The sequence below is a fragment of the Eriocheir sinensis genome, chromosome 37 (assembly GCF_024679095.1).
Source record: "Eriocheir sinensis breed Jianghai 21 chromosome 37, ASM2467909v1, whole genome shotgun sequence".
NCBI classification, from domain to species: domain Eukaryota; kingdom Metazoa; phylum Arthropoda; class Malacostraca; order Decapoda; family Varunidae; genus Eriocheir; species Eriocheir sinensis.
The window spans coordinates 4,888,143-4,910,176 of NC_066545.1; the positions used below are offsets into that span (position 1 = coordinate 4,888,143).

At 45.1% G+C, this 22,034-nt stretch overlaps 1 protein-coding gene and 1 long non-coding RNA gene across 4 annotated transcripts in view; both read left to right on the forward strand.

Annotated features, from left to right (window-relative positions):
• Positions 1–22,034, forward strand: part of LOC127008110 (uncharacterized) — a 159,708-nt gene that overhangs the window by 134,557 nt on the left and 3,117 nt on the right. For all 3 annotated transcript variants that reach the window (XM_050879719.1, XM_050879717.1, XM_050879718.1), the window contains 3 exons: positions 13,969–14,037; positions 16,716–16,966; positions 18,679–18,814. In XM_050879719.1, the coding sequence (XP_050735676.1) occupies positions 13,983–14,037; positions 16,716–16,966; positions 18,679–18,814 (442 nt within the window). In that variant the 5' untranslated portion in view covers positions 13,969–13,982. The remainder of the gene's footprint in view (positions 1–13,968; positions 14,038–16,715; positions 16,967–18,678; positions 18,815–22,034) is intronic.
• LOC127008113 (uncharacterized) lies at positions 2,213–4,021 on the forward strand. The gene is made up of 3 exons (XR_007760810.1): positions 2,213–2,956; positions 3,035–3,244; positions 3,327–4,021. It is a non-coding gene; the product is annotated as an uncharacterized LOC127008113 (long non-coding RNA).

The window sequence follows — 22,034 nt, forward strand, 5'->3', positions numbered from 1 at the left end:
GTTACGTAGTCCAAACGACGCGACATTCCCTGCCAAATAACCGTACTTCATCTTTCCAACGAATTATCTCCTATTTTCGTTGTGCAGATTCTTAAGTTACATTGATTCCCTTGCTCTTATGCGGAAGACTGAGGAAGAAGGGAAGACGTATTGGACTATGTATAAAAAACAAGTAAACCTGCGTGTATACCTACCCTATAGCTGCGCGTAGCGGCGGTGCTCGTCTTCGTCACACGGCCCTTCGAGCCTGTGGTGGGATGAACCCATTACCTCGGGACACGGGCCAATGTGAAGTCCGGAATTGCCACAGTTTACCTTCCGCAGGTTTCGCAAGGTACCCATTTTAGCCTTTTCCATTTAGCGTAACCCGTTTCTGGGTCATGATCTGAGTCCTTCCCTTGATAGAGTCCCGACATTTGGACAGTGGATTTGGACGCCCTGTCTTCGCCGCGAGACCGTGTGCTAGTGTTTGAAAAGCGCGGCGAAAACACAGGGCCAGTAATGGCGTCCAAATCTTAGGTTGTCGGGACTCTATGAGGGACTCTACAGATCACGACCCAGAAACGGGTTACGCTAAATGGAAGATGCTATTTATCGATCAGCCCGGAAGGGAGGATGAACAACTGGGTGACCTGCACGCCGACTGTCCGGGACGGGATTCGAACCCGGGCCGATTCATAGCTAGGCACGATAAGCACTACTCCACCGAGGTCATGTATGTGAGGCTGAAAATACTTCCTGGTCCGGCTGTTTCGCGCAAGCTTTACACGTTTCCTCCGTCTATATTTTAGCGTGTGCTGGACAGTCCCAACCCACACTTATTAGTATTTATGTCCAAGGAGAGAAAGAAAAAACGCTGAGGAAAAATGGAGCTCACGTACCCAAACGAACTGACTGATAAAAAAATACTTACCAGCCATTTTTCTTCTTATTTTTTCTTGTTCAAACCGCAGCTCATTAATCACCCGGATATTACTTTTTTCTGGTGAGTAACTAATTAGAGGGGGGCGGACAGGCGATGGGACGACCCCTCCCTTCTGTTTATCATTTGCTCTTTATGGTTATCACTTTTATCACTTCATTGTGAACCAGAAGAAGAAAAAGGATGATGATGATGATGATGATGATGATGATGAAGATGATAGCAAGTCGGTGTCCGGCGGTCGATTTTAAGAGTGTTCACGATAAGCCATGATTAAGAGAAAGTGATGTAGCGTAAGGGAGAGAGAAGAAGAGAAGAAGAAGAAAAGAGGAAGAAAAAAAAACAGATGAGAGAGAGAGAGAGAGAGAGAGAGAGAGAGAGAGAGAGAGAGAGAGAGAGAGAGAGACGAATGGGAGGGAAAGGGGGTCAAGCGGACGAGAGTGAGATATAAATTGCCTTGCTGAAATGAAAATGCCAGAAAAAAATACATACACACACGCTAAAACATTTCCATGCTCGCAAATGACGGGGAATTTGTTAACAACTTTCGGGCTAAAAAAGAAATATATTTTCCAATGAACTAACTACCCACCGCTGCGTTATGGGGGTAATAGGTCCGCTCTCTCTCTCTCTCTCTCTCTCTCTCTCTCTTTTATTTAAACATAATATTTATGTACAAAAAGGATGTTCAAATTACACTTTTTAGGTGTAACTATTTCAAGAGCCTGTGTATGGGACAAAATTAATTGTCCACTGTTGTACACGCGTACAACATACAAATACAAAATAAAAAAAAATGATAGAAAAACATGGATAAACAATTTGTGTCAGTGTCACTTTGTCACTTTACGTTTGTACCCCGAGCGCACTTGGGTATTTCTCACGCCACCTGTGAGCTGCCAGCTTCACCTGCTGCGTGTTCATGTTCTCCACATGGGGAGTGGCTGCCGTAAACATGTTCCACAGGCGTGTGGTCCTGGCTGTATAGGTGCGCTGGTGCTGTCTGAAGTGTGATCGAGGCTGCTCCACAAGCTGGTCACTGGAGAGTGCAGTCCGGGTGAACCTCTGTGCAGCGCGTGGAGGAAGCCTCAAGGTGCTGAGGTGGGGAACCCCCTGCACCTGGGCTTTGTGGCACACCACCATTTCTCTCTCTCTCTCTCTCTCTCTCTCTCTCTCTCTCTCTCTCTCTCTCTCTCTCTCTCTCTCTCTCTCTCTCTCTCTCTCTCTCTCTCTCTCTCTCTCTCGGGTGAGGAGCAGGGGGAGGGGAAGGGGGAGGAAGGAGTCCTGTGCTTCGGAGTCGGAATAAAGTCCTCCAATTTGAATGTGAAATAGAGCAGAAAATTCTCTCTCTATTCTTATCGTTTAGGTTCAAGCGCACTATCGAGGCAGCCACATTACGGCAATAAGCGACGGCACGACTTACGAAACAAAGGACAGTCAATGGCGCCGTACTCTACAGACATTACATTAAAACAACAGCATTACGCGGGTAATGAGTGATCGATGAGACGTGACGGGCGGACGGAGGCGATCAGGGTATACGCTAAAAGAACGGTGATTGGGTTAGCGGGATGGGCGACTTGAATACCAAACGTGGAGAAGCAGGAAGCGAACGGAGAGGGACGCACGAAGGACAGACGATACTGGGCAGGGTTATAGAGCGTGGTGTTAGCTTTTGGGTCAGGGGCGTAAACAGAGAGGGGTGAATGGTTAGCTTTTGGGTCAGGGGCGTAAACAGAGAGGGGTGAATGGTTAGCTTTTGGGTCAGGGGCGTAAACAGAGAGGGATGAATGGCTAGCTTTTGGGTCAGGGGTGTAAACAGAGAGGGTGAATGGTTAGCTTTTGGGTCAGGGGCGTAAACAGAGGGGTGAATGGCTAGCTTTTGGGTCAGGGGCGTAAATAGAGAGGGGTGAATGGTTAGCTTTTGGGTCAGGGGCGTAAACAGAGAGGGGTGAATGGTTAGCTTTTGGGTCAGGGGCGTAAACAGAGAGGGGTGAATGGTTAGCTTTTGGGTCAGGGGCGTAAACAGAGAGGGTGAATGGTTAGCTTTTGGGTCAGGGGCGTAAACAGAGGGTGAATGGTTAGCTTTTGAGTCAGGGCGTAAACAGAGAGGGTGAATGGTTAGCTTTTGGGTCAGGGGCGTAAACAGAGAGGGGTGAATGGTTAGCTTTTGGGTCAGGGGCGTAAACAGAGAGGGGTGAATGGTTAGCTTTTGAGTCAGGGGCGTAAACAGAGAGGGGTGAATGGTTAGCTTTTGGGTCAGGGGCGTAAACAGAGAGGGGTGAATGGTTAGCTTTTGGGTCAGGGGCGTAAACAGAGAGGGTGAATGGTTAGCTTTTGGGTCAGGGGCGTAAACAGAGAGGGATGAATGGCTAGCTTTTGGGTCAGGGGTGTAAACAGAGAGGGTGAATGGTTAGCTTTTGGGTCAGGGGCGTAAACAGAGAGGGGTGAATGGTTAGCTTTTGGGTCAGGGGCGTAAACAGAGAGGGGTGAATGGTGTGAATAGAGAGGGAAAGGGAGAGTGGCGTAGATGGAGGAAGGGAGAGGCTCTGCTGGGTACACATATTTCCAAACATTTCGGAGCTTACACACCCACATTTTATAGTCTTTTTTAGCAGTTGTGGACATATTTCCATTGGTAGTTTGACGAGCCTAGTGGTAGTTTGACCATTTTTCTGTACCATGAACCTGGAAAAAACCACTCATTAGAACCCGATTGATCTCCTTTTTTTGACTTTGGGACTAATTGATGTGAGAGGCGGAAACTTAGAGAGGGAGGGGGAGAAAGGGTTTAGATGGAAAGGGTTGAAAGGCGTGAATAGAGAAAGAGGGAGGAGGAGAAAGGGTTTAGATGAAAGGGTTGAAGGGCCCTGATAGAGAGAGAGAGAGTGAAGGGAAAGAAAGGGCTTAGACAGAAAGGGTTGAAAGGCCTGGATAGATAAAGAGGGAGGGCGAGAAAAGGCTTACATGGAATAGAAAGGGTAAGAGGCCAGGATACAGAAGGGTAGTTGTAAGGCCTTGACAGACGAAGGGGGATTGGGCTGAAACGAGAGAGGGACAGAAAGGAGGCTGGGTGACGGATTGGGTTGGGGAATATGGATAGATGAGTTCGGGGGGGGGGGTGGGGGGGTTGACGGTAAAGGAGTAATAGGGAAAGAAAGAGGGGACTGGAGAGAGAGAGAGAGAGAGAGAGAGAGAGAGAGAGAGAGACAGAGAGAGAGAGAGAGAGAGAGAGAGAGAGAGAGAGAGAGAGAGAGAGAGAGAGAGAGAGAGAGAGAGAGAGAGAGATTTACATAGATTTACATAGAAAATCAGACCACAGACCCCATGGTCCAGACTTGGTGGTCTGTCCTTAAACCTAAGTGATTTTACATTAATCAGAAGACTCCAAAACGTTGCATTTCTACTCTAGTTGATATTAAGTTGAAGGAAGTGACGGTCGAGCTTATTTTTGAAGGAGTCAATCGTGTTACACTGGACCACTGACGGTGGAAGCTTATTCCATTCTCGCACTACAACGTTGGTGAAGAAAAATTTGGTGCAGTCTGAATTTACTTGTCTACATCTGAGTTTTACGCCATTGTTCCTCGTGCGCAAAGTGTCATCGATCATAAACAATGTTGATCTGTCTACATTCGTGAAACCATTAAGTATTTTAAAACATTCGATCAGTTTTCCTCGGAGGCGACGTTTCTCAAGAGAGAACATGTTAAGGGTAGAAAGCCTTTCTTCGTAGGATTTGTTGCGCAAGGAAGGGATCATTTTCGTTGCCCGACGCTGAACACCTTCTAATTTAGCAATATCCTTTGCATGGTGGGGAGACCAAAACTGTACCGCATATTCCAAGTGGGGTCTGACTAAACTGTTGTAGAGCGGGAGTATTACATCTTTATTCTTGAATACAAAGTTTCTTTTAATGAAGCCCAACATTCTGTTCGCTTTATTTGCTGCATCGATGCATTGCTGTGAGAATTTGAGGTTTGACGCGATTTTGACCCCCAAGTCTTTGACGCATTGAACGCTTTTGAGTTTAACGCCGCGCATTTCGTATTCGAACTTCTTATTCCTCGTTCCAACTTGAAGGACCTGGCACTTGTCTACGTTAAAGGGCATCTCCCAGAGAGAGAGAGAGAGAGAGAGAGAGAGAGAGAGAGAGAGAGAGAGAGAGAGAAAGAAAAAAACGGGGAACTGGACAGATAAGAGTTGGGAGCCTAACATAGAGTGTTGGAACCTTTCAAAGAGGGTTGGGAATGGACACAATGTTTGGGGGCGCGCCTGATGGGGCTGCTGGAGCTTACTGGGAGGATCGAGGGCTGGACACGCGGGGTGGGAGCTATCCTGATGGAGGGGGGGGGGGGGGGGCAGGGGAGAAGGGGAAAGGGGGGTCGTGAGTGTGTCTTTTGTTTTGGAAAGCTTTGTCCTCCACTCTTACCGCCCCGCCTAGCTGTCCACTGTGATCCCTGTCCTTCATACACTTTTTAGTTGTTTTTTTCCAATCTGCCGCGACCCGTCCCATGCACAAAGGCCTGCCCGCCCTCTCCTCCCGCCCTCTCCTCCCCTGCAACATATAACAGGTCCAAAGTCTTTAACGTTACGGGCTCTCACTAAGGGCTCTCGCAAAAACGAAATGTAAAAAAAAAAGGTCATAATTTTTCTTAATTTTTTGCCCTAGCTTACCCAACCTCTTTGTCGTCCTCACACTTCTATCCTATTTGTCCTTTCTCCTAAATCTTTGTTTTACCCTGACCAACCTTTTTCCCCTCAGCCTTGCATATGTTCGACGTCCTCCTCCTCTCTCTTTCTCTTTTTCTTGTATATCCTTCCATTCCGTCTTTAACGTTACGGGCTCCCGCTGCGACTATTTTCCAGAGTCACAGAGAAGATTAATCGGGTGTTCGTGGGTGATTTTCAGGTTCATGATACATAAATTGGGTTAAAGTATCACCAGGATCGCGGAACAGTCCATGAAAACTCCAGCAACTTCGCTGAAAGGCTAACCGGGTTTTCATGGTTGGTTTTCCCGTCCATGATGCAGAAATCGTGTCCAACTGTCACTCGGATCGCAAAACAGTCCATGGAAATCACAGCAGCTTCCAACAGAGGCTTTTCAACAGGCGAACTGAGCTGCCGAAACTATGCCGATACTATGGCTATTTCACCGCCCCCGCCCCCCACACCACCATCAGCACTACCACACGGACTCCCACTCCACTTCCTCCACCACCACTACCACACGCACTCCCACTCCACTTCCTCCACCACCACTACCACACGCACTCCCACTCCACTTCCTCCACCACCACTACCACACGTACTCCCACTCCACTTCCTCCACCACCACTACCACACGCACTCCCACTCCACTTCCTCCACCACCACTACCACACGCACTCCCACTCCACTTCCTCCACCACCACTACCACACGTACTCCCACTCCACTTCTTCCACCACCACTACCACACGCACTCCCACTCCACTTCCTCCACCACCACTACCACACGTACTCCCACTCCACTTCCTCCACCACCACTACCACACGCACTCCCACTCCATAACATGCCTCCACATCCCCATCCTTTCCCTCCTGCCTCACTCCTCTTCCCTGTTTGACCTTTCCGTTACTCTTTTTGTTGTTGTTGGTTGCACTCTCAGCCTCCCCCCCCCCCCTCGCTGCCCTCCTCCTTTCCTTGACTACTCCTTTTTCTTTCCTGTTTATCCTGTCTGTTACTCCGTTTTGCTTCCAATCACCTTTTTCTAACCAGAGTTACGCCTTTTTTTTTCAACTCCATCCTTTTTTTTTTTCGTTTTTGCTGCTTTCCACCTCCATCCGATTATTTTTATTTTATTTTTATTTTACGTCTTTCCTTGTCTTTCCAATACTTTTATCCTATGCTGTCCTGAAGATCACCTATCAATCCGGACTCTAGTGTCTCTCTAAAAGGGAGGATCAAAGATAAGCTCCAGGGGGGCAGCATGAGCCGAGCAGATGGCGCCACTATAAAAACACTTGCCTGTGCCCACAACGGGCCCAGCAAGAAAGTCTACCGGCGCCTTGGGCCGAAATGTGAAAAAAAAATGATCATAGTTTTTCTTACTTTTTTGCTTTACCTTACCCAACCTCTTTCTTTGTCGTCCCCACACTGCTATCCTATTTGTCCATTCTGCTAAATCTTTGTTCTACCCTGACCGACCTTCTTTCCCTCAGCCTTGCATATGTTCCATGTCTCTTCCTCCTCTCTCTTTCTCTTTTTCTTGTATATCCTTGCATTTACTTCTCTCCAACCTCACTCACGATACACCTCTCCTACATTCCCCCTTCTTTTCCATGCCTCTTCCTCCTCCTCCTTCTTTCTTGTACATCCTTTCACTTACTTCTCTCCATCCTCACCCACGATAGACCTCTCCTACATTTTACCCTTCTTTTCCATTCTCCCCTTTTTTTTCCATGCTTCTTCCTCCTCTCCTGTCCTGCTCTTCTCCTTTTTTTCTTCTTCTTGTATCTCCTTTCATTTACTTCTCTTGATCCTCACCCACAATATACTTCTCCAACACTCTCCCCTTTCCCTCCCTCAGACCTCATCACCTTTCTTTTCTCTCTTTCTCTTCTTGTTGTAACTCTGCCAAGCCTCACCCTCGCCTCTCCCTCGCTCTCTCTCCTCATCCAGACTCTTCTCTCCCTTGCGCCCTCTCTCCCTAACCCTTGATCTCTTGCTCTCTGGAAATCCCCCGCGCTCTCCTTTTAGCTTTTAATCTTACCACCTTAACCGTCTCGCCAGCCGTGGTAATAACGGTGGTGCCTCATAGAGTGACGTGAGCCCTTTGTGGTAGTCGGGGAACGCCGTGGTTGTGATAGCTGGGAAGGGCGAGCCGGAGGAAGAGTAGGAAGAGACGGTCAAGGGAGAGGGCAGTGGTATGAGTGGTATATGGTACAGGTTGATAGTGGTAGTTAGTAGTAGTGGTGTTTTTTTTATAGTCTGGTACCGTTGTGATTATTAGTATTGGTTTGTGTTAGGACGAGGACGAGAACGAGGAGGAGGAGGAGGAGGAGGAGGAAGAGGGAGACGAATAGAGAGGTAAAGAGAGGTTGAGTTTTGGATGTGGTGAGAAAAATGTGAGAAACAGATAGAGAGATAGATAGATAGATATAGATAGAGAGAGATAGAGAAGGAAAGAAAGAAAAGTGAAAAGGTGTTACTGCGACGTGATCCTAAGTGATGGATCGACTACACAGCGCAAAAGGCCAAGAAGCTGAGAAGAAAGAAGGAAAAGGGTTGGAATTGGAATATAAAGAATCGAAGGAAGGACTGGAGGAAAGAAGCGAAGTAAGCAGGAAATAGAGGAAGAGGAAGAAAAAGAAAAAGAAGAAGAAGAAGAAGAAGAAGAAGGAGAAGGAGAGGAAGAAGAAGAAGAAGAAGAAGAAGAAGAAGAAGAAGAAGAAATTCGAAGAAGGAAAAGAAACGGAAAAAAAGATCATAAAGAGACAGATAATAGGAAGAATTAGAAAAAGAAGCAAAAAAAAGAAAAAAAAGAAAATGGAAGGGAGAAGAAGAGGAGGAGGATGAGAAGAAAATAATATATATATGATGATGAGAAAAGTGAAAAGAAGTAAAAAATTCACAAAGAAGCCAAACAAAAGACCCATATTTTTAGTTAAGAGAGAGAGAGAGAGAGAGAGAGAGAGAGAGAGAGAGAGAGAGAGAGAGAGAGAGAGAGAGAGAGAGAGAGAGAGAGAGAGAGAGAGAGAGAGAGAGAGAGAGGGGGGGTAATGACGTCAGAAGCTAGGTGGGAGAGGATTAACGGAGGGGGGAGGAAAGAGAGGAGAGGGGAGGGAGGGAGGGAGGGAGGGATTTCTTGAGCCGCTGAAGAAAAGTCGAAAGGCTAATGGATACTGCTGGTGCGTGGAGAGAAAGGGGGGAGGAGGGAGAGAAAGGGGGAGGAAGGGAGAGGAGAAAAGAAACGGTGTTGTGACCCGGGATAAAGCAAGATGGAGAAGGTGTTTGAGATGGAGGGGGCGGTGAAGGGAAGGGAAGGGGAGGGAAGGGAAGGGAAGGGGAGGTAAGGGAGGTTAGAGAAGGGAAGGGAGAGGGATGGTTAGAGAAGGGCTGGTAAGGGGTAGGAAGGGAAGAATAAAGGTTAAAGAAGGAAAGGGAATGGGGAAAGGGGAGGGAAAAGAAGGGAAGGGGGAGAGGGAAGGTTAGAGAAGGGAAGGGAGAGGGCTGGTCAGAGAAGGGAAGGTAAGGGGTAGGAGGGGAAGAAGAAAGGTTAAAGAAGGAAAGGGAATGGGGGAGGAGAGGGAAAAGAAGGGAAGGGAAGAGGACAGGAAAGAGGAGAGGGAAGGCTAGAGAAGGGAAGGGAAGAGATAGGAACGGAGAGAGATGGTTAGAGAGGGGAAGGTGAGGGCTAGGATGGGAAGAAGAAAGGTTAAAGAAGAAAAGGGACTGGGGGAGGGGAGGGAAAAGAAGGGAAGGGGGAGAGGGAAAGTTAGAGAATGGTAAGGAGAGAAAGACGTAGAGTAGGGCAGAAGAATGGTTAATGAAGGGAGAGGGATGGTAAGGAAAGAAGGGAAGTTAGAGAAGGGAAGGTGGAAGAGGTAGGAAGGGGAGAATGAAGGGAAGAGGTAGGAAAGTGGAGAGGAGAGGGAAGAGAAAGGAAGGTAAGGGCTGAGGGAAGTGTAGAGAAAGGAAGGTAAGAATTGGGAAGGGGAGAGGGAAGGCTAGAAAAGGGGAGGGAAGGGGAATAGAGGGGAAGCTAAAGTTGGGTAGAATTTGCAGCTCTTGTTAGTGGGAAAGGTAATTAAAAGGAGGGAAGGGAAATGGGAGGAAGAGGGGAAGGAAAGGGGAAAGGAAAGAATAAGAGGAAGGGAAGAAGAAGGGAAGATAAGGTAAGGTTGGGTAAACGTTTGTAGCTCAGGTAAAGGGTAAAGGGTAAATGAAGAGGAAAAGGAGGATGGAAAGAGAGAGAAAGGGGAAAGGAGAGGAAGGGAAGGGAAGAGCAGGAAAGAAGGGACGGAAAGGAAAGGTTTGTACAACGTAATAGTTAATGAAAAGGGAAAGGGGAAAGGGAAGATTAGGGAAGAAGAAATATAACGTAAAGTAAAGGGAAGTTAAGGGAAAATAAAGGTAGGGGGAAAGGAAAGTGACAGGTAAGACAAGCGAGAGAGCTGGATCAGGCTGGGTAGGCCAAAGGGAACAGGTGCAAGACAAGTGGTAAGGAGGGAGAGAGGTGGCAGGTGGGATAAAGGAAAAATGAAATGGGAGAAAAAAGGGGAGGGAAAGAAAAGGGAAGGGAAGGAAACGGGATGGAATGGAATGGAATGAACGGGAAGGGAAAGGAAGGGCAGGTTAAGGGAAGGGAATGTAGAGGGAAGGAAAGGGAATGGAATGGAATGGAATGGAAGGGAAGGGAAAGGAAGGGCAGGTTAAGGGAAGGGAATGTAGAGGGAAGGAAAGGGGATGGAATGGAATGGAATGGAAGGGAAGGGAAAGGAAGGGCAGGTTAAGGGAAGGGAATGTAGAGGGAAGGAAAGGAATGGAAAGGGAAGGGAACATAAGAACATAAGAACATAAGAACGCAGGAGTCTGCAAGAGGCCGGTAGGCCTGTACGGGGCAGCTCCTTTGACCCTAAGCTCCCGTGTATCTAACCCCACCTAATATCGCTGTCCATGAATTTATCTAGTCTATTTTTGAGTGTAACAATTGTATTGGCACTCACCACATGACTGCTAAGCCTATTCCACTCATCCACCACCCTGTTAGTAAACCAATTTTTGCCTATGTCCCTGTTGAATCTGAATTTATCCAGTTTAAACCCATTACTTCGTGTCCTACCCGGTTCTCTTACCAACAAAACCTTATGAATGTCTCCCTTATTAAAGCCCTTCATCCATTTATAAACTTCGATCATGTCTCCACGCACCCTTCGCCTTTCTAGAGAATGCAAGTTTAACTGTTTGAGTCTTTCCTCGTATGGCAAGTTTCTCAACCCCTGAATCATCTTAGTCATCCTCCTCCGCACCGATTCTAACATTTTGATATCCATTCTATAGTAGGGTGACCAGAACTGAACCGCATAGTCAAGATGAGGTCTAACTAATGCTAAATATAGTTTGAGGAAGACTTCGGGGCTTCTGTTGCTTACGCTCCTTGAAATAAATCCCAGTACCCTATTTGCTCGATTTCTAGCTTGAATGCAAGGGGAAGGTATGGAAGGATAAGGGAAGGGAATGTAGATGAAAGGAAAGGGGAAGGAATGGAAGGGAAGGGAAGGAAAGGGAAAGGAATGGAAGGATAAGGGAAGGGAATGTAGATGGAAGGAAAGGGAAGGGAAAGGAAATGAATGAAAGGTTAAAGGAAGGGAAGGGAATGGAATGGAAGGGAAGGAAATGGAAAGGAAGGGCAGGTTAAGGGAAGAGAAGGGAAGGAAAGGAAAGGAAAGAATGCGTAAGAAGAAAGAGGAGGAATAAAGGAAGGAAAATTAAAGGGAAGCGATGGGTAGGGAAGGAAATGAAAAGGAAGGGAAGAGAAAGCAAGGGCAGGTTAAAGGCAGGGAATGTAGAGGGAAGGGAAGGAAAGGAAAGAATGAGTTAGAAGAAAGAGGAGGAATTAAGGAAGGAAAATAAAGGGAAGGAAGGGGAAGGAAAGGAGAGGGATGGGAAGGGAAGGGAAGACTAAATAAACGTTTGTAGGTATGGTTAATTGATTGATGAAAACGGGGAAAGAGAGGGAAGGAAAGGAAAGGAAAGAGGAAAGGGAAAGTTAGGGGAAGGGGAAAGGAAGTTATTTTATCTATTAATGCACAAAGAGGAGTGAAAAAAAGTGAACAAATATACACACGCAAAAAAAAACCTCCACACACACACACTCTCTCTCTCTCTCTCTCTCTCTCTCTCTCTCTCAAACCGTTACTGCATTCTTTGTCTTCGTTTCACCGTCCAACGTTTCTTTCTTCCCCTTCCTCCCTCCTACCTTCCCCTTCCTCCTTCCTATCTTCCCCCTCCTCCCTCCCCTCTTCCCCTTCCTCTCTTCTCTCTTCCCTCTCTCGCCCATTGCACTTTCATATCCCTGTCCCTCCCTTGCTCCTTCCTTCAGCCCCTCCCTCCTCCTTCTATCTTTCTCTCCATCCCTTCCTCTCTCCCTCCTTCCCTCCCTCCTTCCCTCCATTTGCATAATGAAGGCTTTGGGCCGAATCGCAGTTTCGGTCAAGAATAATTTGTTTTAGAGACCCCGCGATCTGCAGAACCTTGGCGTGTTTAGCAAGGAGGAGAGGCGAGTCCGACACACTTATACACTTATGCTCACTTTTCCACGCCGTTCCCTGGGTGGGGTTAGGCTTGGGGACCGTCCCTCAGTGTTCTTTTATTGGGGTAAGTTTGATATTGTTTCTTATTGCTCTTTCGTTGAGGTAAATAAGTGTTTGGGAGCTTTTTTCTTTGTTTTGTCGCTTTAAAGTAATAGTTTCGGTCTATTTCTTGTTGTTCCTTAGCTAGGGTTAATCCTGGTGGGGGGGCTGTTCCTTCGTGTTCTTTTATTGGGGTTAAGTAAGTGGATGAGGATTGATTCTTGTTTTGCCTTTTTTTTTAGTGAGGTGTTGAGTCTATTCTTCTTCCTTCGACACACACACTTATGCTCACTTTCCTCGCTGTTCCTTGGGCTGGGTTAGGCTTGGTGGGCTGTTCCTTGTTCTTTAGTTGGGTTTAGTAAGTTTTTGGCGACTGATTCTTGTTTTGTCTTCTATAAGTGAGGTTTTGTGTATTTCTTGCTGTTCCTTCGACACACTTACACCCTTATGCTCACTTTTCCACGCTGTTCCTTGTGTAGGGCTAGGCTTGGGGCGGGGGGGGGGGGGGGTTCCTTAGTGTTCTTTTATTAGGGTATGTTGGGGCTACTTATTTTTTGTTTTGTTGTTGTAGGTGAGGTTTTAAGGCTATTTTCTTGCTGTTTCTTCGTCAGGGTGAGAGTTTCGGGCCATTTTTTTTTGGGGGGGGAGGGGTGCTGCCGATAGCTCCGGTAGGCTTTCTTACGATGGGCTCTCTTGGACGACCCCAGCCCTTTAGTAGCGCAGGCGAATTTTATTTATAGTGGGTGCCGTGATGTATGACGCTTGCTTGGTTGTCTGTGATGTTCCTTCCTTAGAGTGAGGGTTGGTTGCTTTTTTTTTTTTTCTTTTTTTTTACGTGTACTCCTATAGCGCCGGTAGGCTTTTCTTGAGGGGCCTAGATGGTAGTCGGCCCCAGCCCGTCATGGCGCAGGTAAGTGTTTATAGTGGCGCCATCTTCTCTTATTACTGATCATCCGTCATATTGATACTTGATGGACTAGGGGGGGGGGGGGGGGTAGGGTCTGGTCTTGCGGTACCGTGGCAGGGAAATGATTAAAACAACAGTAGTGGTGTTTGGATGGTGTGTGTTTGTGTTGTGTTGTGGCACGGTGTGTGTTGTGTTGTGTGTTGGCAGGGTTGTGTGTTTATGTTTAATGTTGAAAGGTTGTGTTTCTTGTTTGTGTGTTTGCAGCGTGTGTGTTTGTGATGTATGTTGAAAGGTTGTGTGTTAGTGTCCAGTAGTAACAAGATGTGTTGATTCGATGTTTTTGTATTATATAAAAATAATAGTTATGATGTTTGTTTCTGTTGTGTTGGCAGCGGGTGTGGTTGTGTTATGTGTTGAAAGTCTGTGTGATTACGTTTTGTGTTGACAGTGTGTGTTTGTGTTGCAGGGTGTTGTCGCGGCATGGTAAGTGAGTGTATTGCAGATGTGTGTTTGTGTTGTGTGTGGGCAGGGTGTGTGTTGACAGCGTGTGGTTGTGTTATGTGTTGAAAGGTTGTGTGTTGATACGGTGCTTGTGTTCTGTGGTGCTGAGGTGTGTGTTTGATTGTGTTGACAGGGTGTGTGTTGTGTTGTGTGTTGAAAGGTTGTGTGTTGATACGGTGCTTGTGTTCTGTGGTGCTGAGTGGTGTGTTTGATTGTGTTGACAGCGTGTGGTTGTGTTGTGTGTTGAAAGGTTGTGTGTTGGAGTATCTGTATTGACAGGGTGTGTGTTTGTGTTGCAGGGTGTTGCTGCGGCATGGTGTGTGTGTTGCTGGTGGTCGGCCTCACCGCGTCCTCGCTCCTCACCTCAGGTTCGTGGCAACACTTTTTGTTTTGTTTGACTCTGTGTTAGTTCTGGGAGAGTGAGTGTTTTTTTTTTTATTTGTTTGTATACTGTATTTTGTAAAGCTGTGTCTGTATCCATCTTTCTATCTATCTATTTATCTATCTATATGTATATCTCTATCTATTTATCTATCTATCTATATATCTCTATCTATTTATCTATCTAACTGTATATCTCTCTATTTATCTATCTATCTATATATCTATCTATTTATCTATCTAACTGTATATCTCTATCTATTTATCTATCTATCTATATATCTCTATCTATTTATCTATCTAACTGTATATCTCTATCTATTTATCTATCTAACTGTATATCTCTATCTATTTATCTATCTATCTATATATCTCTGTTTGTCTATCTAACTGTATATCTCTATCTATTTATCTATTTAACTGTATATCTCTATCTATTTATCTATCTAACTGTATATCTATCTATTTATCTATCTAACTGTATATCTCTATCTATTTATCTATATAACTGTATATCTCTATCTATTTATCTATCTAACTGTATATCTCTATCTATTTATCTACCTAACTGTATATCTATATATTTATCTATCTAACTGTATATCTCTATCTATTTATCTATCTAACTGTATATCTCTATCTATTTATCTATCTAACTGTATATCTCTATCTATTTATCTATCTAACTGTATATCTCTATCTATTTATCTATCTATCTATATATCTATCTGTTTATCTATCTAACTGTATATCTCTATATATTTATCTATCTATCTATATATCTCTATCTATTTATCTATATATCTATATATCTCTATATATTTATCTATCTAACTGTATATCTCTATCTATTTATCTATCTATCTATATATCTCTATCTGTTTATCTATCTAACTGTATATCTCTATCTATTTATCTATCTAACTGTATATCTCTATCTATCTATCTATCTATCTATCTATCTATCTATCTATATCTATATCTATATATATCTATATATCTATATCTATCTATATATCTATATCTATCTATCTATCTATCTATCTATCTATCTATCTATCTATCTATCTATCTATCTATATATATATATATATATATATATATATATATATATATATATATATATATATATATCTACATCTGTCTATCTATCTCTCTATCTATCTATCTATATCTATATCTATCTATCTATCTATTATTTACCTGTATATCTATGTGTCTGTATGTCTGTATGTCTGTCTGTCTGTCTGTATTTATGTATGTATGTATGTATGTATGTATGTGTCTGTCTGTCTGTGTATGTATGTATGTATATATGTATGTATGTATGTGTCTGTCTGTGTATGTATGTATGTATGTATGTGTCTGTCTGTCTGTGTATGTATGTATGTATGTATGTATGTGTCTGTCTGTATGTATGCATGTATGTATGTATGTATGTATGCGATCTGCACGGTATTGGGGCTGTATGAGGACAAAGAGGCATCAGAGAGAAGAATGGAAAGTTGGCAAAAGTGTTCCTCGCGCAGTGCTGGGAAAAAAAGGGCACAAATGCTTGAATAAGTGAAGATAAGTGACTATTTCAGTTTGGAAAATTATGTAACACTGAAAAGGAAGGTGTGTGAATAAGAAGAAGGGAGGAACGAGAGGAGGAGGACCTAAGAAGCGATACAAAGCGTTACAGGTCAAAAGAAGAAGAAGAAGATCTGTCTATCTGTCTATCTATGTATCAGTCTATCTTTTTATCTATCTAACTACCTATGTATGTATGTATGTATGTATGTATGTATGTATCTATGTATCTATGTATCTATCTATCTATCTATCTATGCAAGGAAAAGAATAGTCCAGATTCCAGCACTCTTTACCTCGCCCCCTCCTGCTGTAAAAAGAAAATCCGTTCCCTTTAGTTCTGCTCGAGGAAAATTGTTACAGATGGAGTTACAAAAAAGTGTCGGCAGCTTAGTTCCTGAAGTGTATGTAGATGTTCATCAAATCCCAGGGGGAAAGGCTTGGATTCATGGAAATAGTTAGAGAGAGAGAGAGAGAGAGAGAGAGAGAGAGAGAGAGAGAGAGAGAGAGAGAGAGAGAGAGAGAGAGAGAGAGAGAGAGAGAGAGAGAGAGAGAGAGAGAGAGAGAGAGAGAGAGAGAGAGAGAGAGAGAGAGAGAGAGAGAGAGAGAGAGAGAGAGAGAGAGAGAGAGAGAGAGAGAGAGAGAGAGAGAGAGAGAGAGAGAGAGAGAGAGAGAGAGAGAGAGAGAGAGAGAGAGAGAGAGAGAGAGAGAGACCTTCTATCAACAACCACCCACAAAACAACAATAGCAAAAACAATAACAGTAACAACAACATTAATAGTAGTAATGATGAGAATAATGATAATAAAAATAACTGACGGTTTATTTAGTTTGAAAACATATAAAGTAAAGAAGAAGCCCCCAGCAACAATATAACCCGCGAAAAATTGCTGCAGTAAACAGACCAGTAAAACACAGTTAAATAAACAAATATTGCAAACTCAAGTAAAAAAAGAAGTAAATATAAGAGCACTCGATAACTTCTATACTCTAAACCACATTCATACCATCCCTTCTACACTAATATCAACACCAACTCGAATACCACCACCACCACCACCAAGACAACCCCTCACCATCCTCCATGCCACAGCGGGCGTGGGAGTGGAGGCGGCGGCGGCGGGCACCTTCACGGACAAGACTGTTCAGATCACGGAGCTGGGCGTGCCGCAGACCCCGAAGGCTGGCCGCAACGTCACACTCACCTGCCGCTTCCGTCTGGGCGGCCCCGAGCACCACCTCTACACCGTGAACTGGTGGCGCGGCAGGGACCAGTTCTACACCTACAAGGGCAGCGACTACGACCCGAAACACGCGTACTCCTTCAGGGGGATTAACGTGGCGGTGAGTGGCAGAGAGAGAGAGAGAGAGTGAGTGAGTGAGTGAGTGAGTGAGTGAGTGAGTGAGTGAGAGAGAGAGAGAGAGAGAGAGAGAGAGAGAGAGAGAGAGAGAGAGAGAGAGAGAGAGAGAGAGAGAGAGAGAGAGAGAGAGAGAGAGAGAGAGAGAGAAAAGTGAGGGATGAGTTAGTGAGTGAGTATGGGAGTAGGTAAGTGAATGAGTGATTGGGAGAAAGTGAGAGAGAGGTTGTTTGTTGACAGATGAGTGAGTAAAATAATGAGTGAGTGAGTGTGTGGTTGGGAGAGAGATGGGTATAGTTGTTTGACAGATGGGCAAATGAGTGAGTAGAAGAGTGAGTGAATGTGTGGTGTGGAGGAAGAGAGTGGGGTAGTTTGTTAGAGTATGAGTGAGGTTGTGAGTGTGTGAGTGAATGGGTAAGTTAGATGCGACTATGAGAGAGCGATAGTTAGTGAGCGAGTGAGTGATCGAATGAGTGAAAGTACTCGTAGGTGAGTGAGTGCTACCCCATCCCTCCCCTCGTCTGTACCCTAACATACCCCATCCCTCTCCTCGTCTGTACCCTAACATACCCCATCCCTCTCCTCGTCTGTACCCTAACATACCCCATCCCTCTCCTCGTCTGTACCCTAACATACCCCATCCCTCCCCTCGTCTGTACCCTAACATACCCCATCCCTCTCCTCGTCTGTACCCTAACATACCCCATCCCTCTCCTCGTCTGTACCCTAACATACCCCATCCCTCTCCTCGTCTGTAACCTAACATACCCCATCCCTCCCCTCGTCTGTACCCTAACATACCCCATCCCTCCCCTCGTCTGTACCCTAACATACCCCATCCCTCTCCTCGTCTGTACCCTAACATACCCCATCCCTCCCCTCGTCTGTACCCTAACATACCCCATCCCTCTCCTCGTCTGTACCCTAACATACCCCATCCCTCTCCTCGTCTGTACCCTAACATACCCCATCCCTATCCATTTATTTGTCCCCTCATCCCCATCCTCTTCTCTACCTCTACATCCTCCCTACCGTAATATACCCCATCCCTATCCATTTATTTCTCCCCTCATCCCTATCCTCTTTTCTACCTCGTCTCTACCTTACTATAACCTCTACCTATCCACTTTTTAGTATTTTTGCCTCATCCCATTCCTTCCCTTCTTCTACATCCTCCGTACCCTAATATACTGTCATCCCTATCAATTTATTTGCCTTTTTTCCTCATCCCCATTTTCTTCCCTACTTTTACCTCGTTTCCACTCTAATGTGCCCCCCTACCTATCCCTTTATTTGTCGTTTTGCATCATTCACATCCTCTTCCTTACTTCTATATCCTTCTCTTCTTCGACCTCTTCCCATCTTCTTTCCTGTCCCTGATTCCCTTCTTCCTCATCCTCATTCCTACCTCCACATCCTCCCCTTCTTCAAACCATCTCTACCTTCTTTCCCTTCCCTGATTCCCCTCTTCCCCATCCTCTTTTTTACTTCTCCATCCTCCCCCTCTTCAACCTATCCCTATTATCCTCCTTCCCTGATTCCCTTCGTCCCCATCCTCTTTTCTACCTCTCCATCCTTCCCTTCTTCGACTCATCCCATCTTCTTCCCTGTCCCTTTTTCCCCTCGTCCCCATCCTCTGCTTTACCAAATTCTCTTTTCTCTCCTTTATCTTAGTTCCCTTCTTCTTCCTCTGGACAGAAGGAGGCGTCGACGGAGGAGACGGTGGTGCTCCTCAACGTGTCGGAGGAGACGTCTGGGCTGTTCAAGTGTGAGGTGATGGGCGAGGGTCCCTCCTTCCGCACCGCCGTCAGGACCAAGGTGATGACTGTCGCAGGTGGGTGGAGGGATCAGGGGATGATTGCTTTACCTGTGAGACGCGTAGTGAAGGGCAGAGAACTATATACTACTGTCACGTCTTTGCACTTTTCCTTTCTTCTCCTTCCATTCGTCTCCCTGTCTTTAATCTTTCCCTCTCTAAATCCCTTTGACATTGTTTTACCTGTAAGACATTATGAAGGGTGGAAGACGAAGGACAATTACTCTTACGTCTTTGCACTTCTCCATTCTTCCCCTTCCATTAATTTCTCTTATCTTGAGGCTCTCCCTCTCTAAGTCCCCCTCCTCTTTCCCTTCCCCTTCCTCTCCTTCTCCTTACTCCCCTTATCCTGGACTTTGCAACCATTAGTAGATGAAAATATATCGCCTGTAAGACATACTCTGAAGGGTGGAGGACTGAGGAAGACTGAAAATTTAATGACGATAAGAGGAGCAAACTATATCTTGGACTTGGACACAGGAATTAGTAGTGATGTCAGTAAGTTCGCAGATGATACCAAGATCGGTAGAGTAATCCAATCAGACAGGGACGCTAGCGTTATCCAGGATGAGCTTGACAGACCATATGATTGGGCGGGGAAGTGGCAGATGGAATTCAATGTCGGGAAGTGTAGCATTCTGAGTGTAGGTATAGGAATAATCCCTCACACAATTACTCCTTAAATGACACTCCTCTAAGCAGGTCTGGGCGTGAGAGAGACTTAGGAGTACTTGTGAGCGCTGACCTCCGTCCTAGGGCTCAATCCATTCAGGCTAAAAATCGGGCAAACAGAGTACTGGGTTTCATCTCAAGGAGCGTAAGCAATAGGAACGCTGAAGTCATCCTCAAACTTTACTTAGCACTAGTTAGACCTCATCTCGATTATGCAGTTCAGTTCTGGTCCCCCTACTATAGAATGGATATCAAGATGTTAGAATCTGTACAGAGGAGGATGACAAAGATGATTCAGGGGGTGAGAAACTTGCCTTATGAAGACAGGCTGAAGCATTTAAATATACAGTCTCTAGAAAGGCGAAGGTTGCGAGGAAACTTGATCGAAGTCTATAAGTGGATGAAGGGCTTTAATAAAGGGGATGTCAATAAGATTTTGATAGTAAAAGAGCCAGGTAAGACGCGTAGCAATGGTTTTAAGTTAGACAAATACAGATTCAACAAAGACATAGGCAAGAATTGGTTCACCAATAGAGAATAGAGTGGTAGATGAATGCAACAGGCTTGGGAGCCATGTTGTGGGTGCCAATACCATAGATACATTCAAGGAGAGGTTAGATAAAGCCATGGATGGTGAGGTAAGGTAGGGTTGAGTGTACAGGAGCTGCCTTGTATAGGCCAACCGGCCTCTTGCAGACTCCTTACGTTCTTATGTTCTTATGTTCTTATAAGACAAATAATGAAGGATGGAGGACAAAGAAAGACTCATGGCTTTATAATGATCAAGAAAGAAAGTATAATGCATGTCAAACAAGTTGTGAAGGACGGAGGACTAAGGAAAATCCAAGGCTTAATAATGATCAAAAAAGGAAAGTATAGCGTATGTCAGACAAGTTGTGAAGGGCGGAATATTAAGGCAAATTTTAAGCTACAAATGAGTTGAGGATTGAAAGTATAACGCTTGTGAGATCTTTTTTTTTCTAGAGAACTTAGGAAGATTAAAACGCTTCATATGGACTAACGAAGGAATATGTATCGGATGAAAGATACGTTCTAAAGGGGGGAGATTAAGGGTGAATTTAAGATTTAGATTACCTACCAAAATTATATAAGTTCTTATTGACTGGGGAAGAAATATATAATGGATGAAAGCTGCGTTCTGAAGGATGAAAGACTAAGGTTGGATCTAACACTTATTATTATTATTATTTTTTTTTTTTTAGTCTTGTTACGAATGTTTTTTTAAGGCCAAAGAAGAAGTACGTCGGGTTGTCGTAAGGGTATCATTCTAGATCAGGGCCCAACTCACAGCCACGAATGCCTTGGTGCTCTATGAAGGGTTTAGTGTCCATACAACACATTGCCGTATTGCTTTCCCGTCGCAAATCACTCGTTCTTGTGATATAAAAAAAATGTAAATATTTACGTCAGTCGCGCAGTCGCGCCCGCCCGCGCCCGCCATGGTGGTGGTGGTAGGAGGGACTGTTGGGTTGCCTGATGCTTCAGTAAGAGAAATCCTCACCACGGCACGATAATTTATAATAATATATACATAATATATCAAATAATAATAAGGATACTATTCACGAAAGCGTAGCCTCTTCTGTCGGCGGCCGCGGCGGCGGCCCAGCCGGTGTTGCGAGAAATACCTCCTCGCAGAAATAGGTCGCATATACATAGGGGGGGGGGGGGTCCCAAGGGGGGCTGCGCCCCTCCTGGTTAGGAGGTTATGTAAAGTTCAGTTGGAGTAGTTTAAATACGCTCCCCCCACACAAAACCCTCGATTTTCCACGGGTGTCCAAGTTGAACCTCTCTGCGCTATTTTGCAACGGCGGCGGCGTTGTTCAACACGCTTTGAAATTTTTTTATTTTTTTTTTGTGTGTGATTTAATGATTTGCGACAGAAACAGTTAGCAGAGTCTTTCATAGCACACCGAAAACCACCAGAAAAGAATAGTCTCGTCCACCAGTGTGAGTTGGGTCCTAATCTGGACCTTTACTGTCATTAGAATGTTTTCCCGTTCATGGCGCAGAAGCTTCGCAAAACTACCGCCAGGCCCAGGAAACTCCCCATGGAAACCCGACAACTTCTGCGAGAGCCTTTTGAAATAGATGGACTAAGGCTTCGAAGAGGTTGATAAAAAGGACCTAAGACTTTATAACGGGTGAAGACTGTAATTATAACTCCCACGATCTGAGTTTTGGAGCGGGAAAGAAAGAGTAAACGGAAGACTCTCGGAGATGGACGAGTGGCGCAGCTGCTAAACCTGACTGAAGAGACTAATTAAAAAGAAGAAAAAAGATAAATTGAAAAAACGAGGCAGCTCAGATACCACTAGACAAAGTAATTAAGTAATGTGAGTTACGACGATCATATTCCACGGTGAGGATAACCTGAGGCTCGTGGGTGGTGGTGGAGGTGGTGGAGGGGGGACGTGGAAGGGCTGGGTGATAGTGAGGGTATTGAGTAGGAGCAGTAAGGTTCGCTCTGACGGTGTAGAATGTTGGCGGTGGAAGTGGAGGTGGAGGTGTGGTTCCTGGTAGTGGTGGTGATGTAGGAATGGAG